The sequence below is a fragment of the Hemiscyllium ocellatum genome, assembly GCF_020745735.1.
Source record: "Hemiscyllium ocellatum isolate sHemOce1 chromosome Y unlocalized genomic scaffold, sHemOce1.pat.X.cur. SUPER_Y_unloc_1, whole genome shotgun sequence".
NCBI classification, from domain to species: domain Eukaryota; kingdom Metazoa; phylum Chordata; class Chondrichthyes; order Orectolobiformes; family Hemiscylliidae; genus Hemiscyllium; species Hemiscyllium ocellatum.
This window is the reverse complement of record NW_026867600.1, coordinates 297407-303667: the sequence shown is the minus strand read 5'-3', so window position 1 is coordinate 303667 and position 6261 is coordinate 297407. Positions and strand designations below refer to the sequence as shown.

General features: G+C 57.7%; 1 protein-coding gene across 1 annotated transcript; it reads right to left on the bottom strand.

The window, feature by feature from the left end:
- Window positions 1-3264: 3264 nt before the first annotated feature.
- LOC132808988 (G-protein coupled receptor 84-like) lies at window positions 3265-4520 on the bottom strand. Its single transcript, XM_060822378.1, has one exon. The coding sequence runs from the start codon at window positions 4486-4488 to the stop codon at window positions 3376-3378; it is 1113 nt and encodes a 370-aa protein (XP_060678361.1). The 5' UTR covers window positions 4489-4520; the 3' UTR covers window positions 3265-3375.
- Between the last annotated feature and the right edge of the window lie 1741 nt (window positions 4521-6261).

Here is a 6261-nt window from a genome sequence, read left to right as displayed (position 1 = left end):
GACTTGTTCAAAGTCTGTTGACTTCCCAAAAATTCCGATGTTCGCTATTTCAGTGAAGGTAATATCCCCAAGGTGGGGGGCCGGTGATGGCCTGGTTTTAGTGGGAGGGGTGTTTGAGCTCACGGGGGGGGGGGGGGGGGGGGGGAGTGGAAGTGTGTTCCTGTGTATCTGCTGCCCCTTTGTCCTCCCGCACAGAAGTGGTTGTGGGTTTGGAAGGTGCTGCCTGGTGTTTTCCACAGAACGTCTGGTAGACGACACACACTGTTGCTACTTAACGCAATTCGAACAATTATTCAGGAGTCTTTCCACAGAGTAACCACAACGCAGATAATACAGCATTTTAAGTTAATATCGCTTGGCTTACGTTTTCTGCCCTTCACTTGACTAGAGTCAAATGATTTGAAGAGGTAAATTTCTAACAAGTGTAAAAACAAATCGACATCTGATGACAGGCCTTTACCACTAATAGTGTCAAGGTGACTGTCAATCTTTCTAAACGGTGTGAAAATGTGCGCACGTTCCTATCGCCACACGGATAAGAGTTAGAGACGTACAACAGAGAAACAGACCCTTCAGCCCAACTTGTCTGTGCTGGCCCACACGCCCCATAACCTAACCCGGTCCCCATTCCCCCAGCACTTGGCCCCATCTCCCTCTAAACCCTTCCTGTTCCTGTCCCCCATCCACCTTTTAAATGCTGTCATTGTACCAGCCCCCACCCACTTTCTCTGGCAGCTCCTCCCACACACGCACCACCCTCTGGGGGGGAAAAAGTTGCCCCTCGGGTCCCTTCCCCCCCTCTCGCCTTAAACCTATCCCTCTCTAGTTCTGGACTCCCCCACCCCAGGGGGGAAAAGACCTTGTCTATTTACCCCCACACCCTCGTGATGTTATAAACCTCTATAAGGTCACCCCTCAGCCTCCGACGCTCCAGGGAAAACAGCCCCAGCCTGTCCAGCCTCTCCCTGTAGCTCAAACCCTCCGACCCTGGCAAGAGATGGACAATGTTGCGGCTGTACAGGACATTGGTTAGGGGGCCCCTGTTGGAATATTGTGTTCAATCCCGGTCTCCCTGCTACAGGAAGGATGTTGTGGGAGGGTTCGGAAAAGATTGACAAGGATGTTGGAGGGTTTGAGCTACAGGGAGAGGCTGGACAGGCTGGGGCTGTTTTCCCTGGAGCGTCGGAGGCTGAGGGGTGACCTTATAGAGGTTTATAACATCACGAGGGTGGGGGGTAAATAGACAAGGTCTTTTCCCCCCTGGGGTGGGGGAGGCTGAGGGGGTGACCTTATAGAGGTTTATAAAATCACGAGGGGGCGTGGACAGGGTGAAGGGCCGTTCTCACATCCCGAAGGTGGGGGATTTCACTTTGTGGGGGGGGGAATAACATCTTCAACACGGGAGGGGAAAGAATTAAAAAGACAACAAGGATGATTGTGTTTTTTTTAAACCCAGAGGGTGGTCCGCACGTGGGGAATGAAATTCCTGAGGAGGTGGGGACAGTTCCGACATTTTAAAAGACATTTAAACAAGGGCACGGACGGGGAAAGTTGGGAGGGATGTGGGGCCAGGGGCAGGGGAGGGGGTGGGGGAAGGTGTGGGGCTAGTTTTCGTTTCGGTTTGGGCCGAAGGGTCTGTTCCCGGGGCCGTGCACCTTGACCTCTACGGGGCACATAAGCGGTTGAATGAGATTGCGCACAAAACGGACCACACACGCACAAAAAAGAGAGTTAACAATTTTTCTTTTCAAACGCCCTGCCAAATAAAGCACCCCCCCACCCTCTCTCTCGGATTTACAAGCGTTTCATGTAAAGTTTGGAAACACGTACCAACAGATTCAAGAACAGCTTCTTCCCCGCTGTTAGCAGACGTGCGAACGGAGCTCTCATCTATTCGCGTTGCACACACTCTCTCCCTCTCCCTCTCCCTGGACCACCTCGGTAGCTGTTACACCCACTGTACTGATGGACGTGTGTATGTTAAGAGCATGGAAACATGCCCCTCAGTTCGCAGAGATTGAGGGAACGTGAAAGAGGGGCAGAGAGAGAGAGAGAGAGAGACAAACAGAGGCATAAACAGGTGAGAGAAAGACAGAGAGAGGGGCACACAAAACACACACACACGCGCGCAGAGAAAGAGAGTCAGACAAATAGAGAGAAAGAGAGAGAAATAAACGTAGCGAGAGGGAGAAAGAGGAGGGGGAGGAGAGAGGAGGAGAAAGAGACATGGGATGAGAGAAACCAGTGAGTGACAAATACAGAGAGAGAGAGAGATACACACAGAGAGAGTGATAGAAACAGAGAGAGAGATAGCAAGACATGGACAGAGAGAGACCAGAGATAGACAGATGTAGCGAGAGAGAGAGAGAGAGATGCAGAGAGACAGACAGTGCAAGATAGAGAGAGAGAGACAGTGAGAGAAAGATAGATAGATAGAGATGCAGGAGAGAGAAACAGAGAGAAAGAATGAGACTGAGAGAGAGACAGTGACAGAGAGACGGACAAACAGAGAGAGAGAAACAGGGAGAGACGGAAAGATAGACACAGAGGGAGAGAGAGACAGTGACGGAGGGGAGGGGGGGGGAGACAAAGAGAGAGAAACAGGGCGAGAGAGATTGAGATTGAGAGACAGAGAGAGAGAGAGAGAACAGAGAGAGTGAGACAGAGACATGGATAGAGAGGGGAGGAAAGGGAGGGGGGAGAGGGAGAGAGAGGGGGAGAGAGGGAGAGAGAGGGGGGGAAGAGAAAAGGGGTGAGAGAGAGAAAAGGGGGGAGAGAGGGGGGAGAGAGGGGGGGGGAAGAGAGAGTGAGGGGGGGAGAGATGGGAGAGAGAGAGAAAGGGGGGAGAGAGAGGAAGGGGGAGAGAGAGAGGAGGGGGGAGAGAGAGGAGGGGGAGAGAGAGGAGGGGGGAGAGAGAGGAGGGGGGGAGAGAGGAGGGGGGAGAGAGAGGAGGGGGGAGAGAGAGGAGGGGGGAGAGGAGGGGGGAGAGAGAGAGAGGAGAGAGATGGGGAGAGAGAGAGAGAGAGAAAGGGGGAGAGAGAGAGAAGGAGAGAGAGAGAGAGAAAAGGAGAGAGAAGGGGGGATAGAGAGAGGGGGAGAGAGGAGGGAGAGAGAGAAGGGGGAGAGAGAGAGAGAAAAGGAGAGAGAGAGAGGGGGGAGAGAGGAGGGAGAGAGAGAAGGGGGAGAGAGAGAGAGGGGGAAGAGAGAGAGAGAGAGAGGGGGGGGGGATAGAGAGAGGAGGGAGAGAGGGGGGGAGAAGGGGGAGAGAGAGAGAAAAAAGGAGAGAGAGAGACACACACACAGGGCTGGGGTAGGGGTGAGGTGTTGTAGGGGTTGGGGGGGGGTAACGATGAGACGGTTCCCCCCCACCTCTCTCTAGCCCAGTCCCCGCTGCCCCCGGGAGGCACACAGGGAGCAGGGCAGCCTCAGGACCCGCCCGTAGGCGTCCCGGAACTGCCGGTTCATGACGGCGTAGAGCACCGGGTTGGCGCAGCTGTTGAGCCAGGTGATGTTGCCGGCCAGAGCGCGCACCACGGTGGGCAGGCCCCGGCGGAAGAGGTTGGCCAGGCAGAACGGCAGGTAGCAGGCCAGGTAGACTAGGAAGACGGCGAAACACATGGCTGTCACCCTCCTGGCGTCCGAGGAGCCGCGCCTCCTCGCCCCGGTCTTCCTCGGCGCCATGGCCTGTCCCTCGGCCTTCCGCATGGAGCTCGTTGCCTCGCTCCCCTCCTCCCCCTGCGTCCCTCCGTCCACCACCACCTCCTCCTCCTCCTCCTCCTCCGGCCGCGAACTGGAGGCCTCAGCAGGCCGAGGCACCCTGTAGCTGCGCGCCGCCCTCCCGGTCGACCGGACCTTGCGGTAGATGAGCAGGTAGAAGACGCCGATGGAGGTCAGGCCAAAGCCGAAGGTCAGCACGTGCAGGGCGGTGGTGTAGGCCCGGCCTTGCGTCGGGTGGAGGCTGCAGGAGCACACGCTCGGCAGGAAGTCGTAGACGCACCAGAAGGGGCCCAGGAGGCCGAAGGAGAGGAGCCAGGGCGCGGCGAGGAAGACCGGCGGTGCCCAGGGGCGCGCCGAGACCTCCCGGAAACCCCGGGGGCACCTCACCAGGGCGTAGCGGGCGCCGGCGATGAGGGCCAGGTTGAGGATGGAGACCAGGTTGGAGGCGAAGACCAGTAGGCCGAAGGCTCGGCAGGCCTGGCGGCCCCCGCTCCAGCCCATCCTCAGGTAGCTGGTGACCGTCACGGGCTGCAGGAAGGCGCTGTAGAGCAGGTCGGACAGCGTCAGGTTCAGGATGAGCAGGTTGAAGGGGGTCCTCAGGCGGGCGTCCACCGCGTAGGCCAGGAGGGTCAGAGAGTTCCCGGTGGCCCCCACCGCGGTCACCAACAGGCCCAGCGACGCACCGAAGTAGCGGTACTCGGACAGCGAGGGGTCGCAGCTCCAGCTGGAGGCGTTGGTGGGCTCCCAGAGGCAACTGACTCCCGGGAACATGGTCCACGCTCTCTCTCTCTCCCTCTCTCAGTCTGTCCGTTGGCTCCGACAGAGAGAAAGAGGAAGGAAGGAAGGGAGGGAGAGAGGGAGGGAGGTCAGGCCCTTGCGACACACACACACGCACACACACACACACACGCACGCAGAAATAACAGTAGAGCAAGGAACAGGGGAAAAACGATGTCCTAGAAATAGATGTCGCCCCATCACAGTGTGAAGCTGAAAATGTGTTGCTGGAAAAGCGCAGCAGGTCAGGCAGCATCCAAGGAGCAGGAAATTCGACGTTTCGGGCATGAGCCCTTCATCAGGAATGAGGAGAGTGTGCCAGGCAGGCTAAGATAAAAGGTAGGGAGGAGGGACTTGGGGGAGGGGCGATGGAGATGCGATAGGTGGAAGGAGGTCAAGGTGAGGGTGATAGGTCGGAGTGGGGTGGGGGCGGAGAGGTTAGGAAGAAGATTGCGGGTCAGGAAGGTGGTGCTGAGTTTGAGGGAACCGACTGAGACAAGGTGGGGGGAGGGGAAATGAGGAAACTGGAGAAGTCTGAGTTCATCCCTTGTGGTTGGAGGGTTCCCAGGCGGAAGATGAGGCGCTCTTCCTCCAACCGTTGTGTTGTTATGGTCTGGCGATGGAGGAGTCCAAGGACCTGCATGTCCTCGGTGGAGTGGGAGGGGGAGTTAAAGTGTTGAGCCACGGGGTGGTTGGGTTGGTTGGTCCGGGTGTCCCAGAGGTGTTCCCCGAAATGTTCCGCAAGTAAGCAGCCCGTCTCCCCAATATAGAGGAGGCCACATCGGGTGAGCGGATGCAGTAAATGATGTGTGTGGAGGTGCAGGTGAACTTGTGGCGGATATGGAAGGATCCCTTGGGGCCTTGGAGGGAAGTGAGTGTGGAGGTGTGGGCGCAAGTTTTGCATTTCCTGCGGTTGCAGGGGAAGGTGCCGGGGTGGAGGTTGGGTTGGTGGGGGGTGTGGATCTGACGAGGGAGTCACGAAGGGAGTGGTCCTTGCGGAACGCTGATAGGGGAGGGGAGGGAAATATATCCTTGGTGGTGGGGTCCGTTTGGAGGTGGCGGAAATGACGGCGGATGATACGCTGTATACGGAGGTTGGTGGGGTGGGAGGCGAGAACCAGTGGGGTTCTGTCTTGGTCGCGGTTGGAGGAGCGGGGCTCAAGGGCGGAGGAGCGGGAGGTGGAGGGGATGCGGTGGAGGGCATCGTCGATCACGTCTGCGGGGAAATTGCCCATCACAGTGTGGCCTTCCACCCGAAAACGGTCATCTCCGGCCCAGCCCAACGCTGACATGGTGCCGCCCAGTCCAACCCTGCCATCTCCCACCCACCCCCCGCCCAACCCTTCCATCTCCCACCCAGTCTAATCCCACTCTCCCCCCTCACTCCCTCTAATATCCCACCCAGTCTAATCCCACTCTCCCCCCCCACACCCTTTAATATCCCACCCAGTCTAATCCCACTCCCCCCCCCCCCCCATACTACAGTAAATCCCTGCTGTTTCTCTCTGTATCGGTGGAACTGTTGCTGCTAGCCATGTCTCTCTACCTCCTCAGGGCGCTATGGAAATGCAGCACTCGTCCACTTGTCAGCTTTCACTGGTCCGCTCTAGAGAGTGTCATGTCCGGGTGCATCCCAGGGACCCTCTGCCTGAGACCACCGGAAACCACAGAGTGGTGAACACCACCCAGCCCCTCACAGCAAACACCCACCCTCCCTCCCTCCCTCAAGGGAGAGAGAGATGGGGGGAGAGAGATAGGAGGGGGGAG

Excerpts from the sequence above, each read along its gene's own strand:
- LOC132808988 (XM_060822378.1), bottom strand. The coding sequence starts at position 4,488 with ATGTTCCCGGGAGTCAGTTGCCTCTGGGAGCCCACCAACGCCTCCAGC.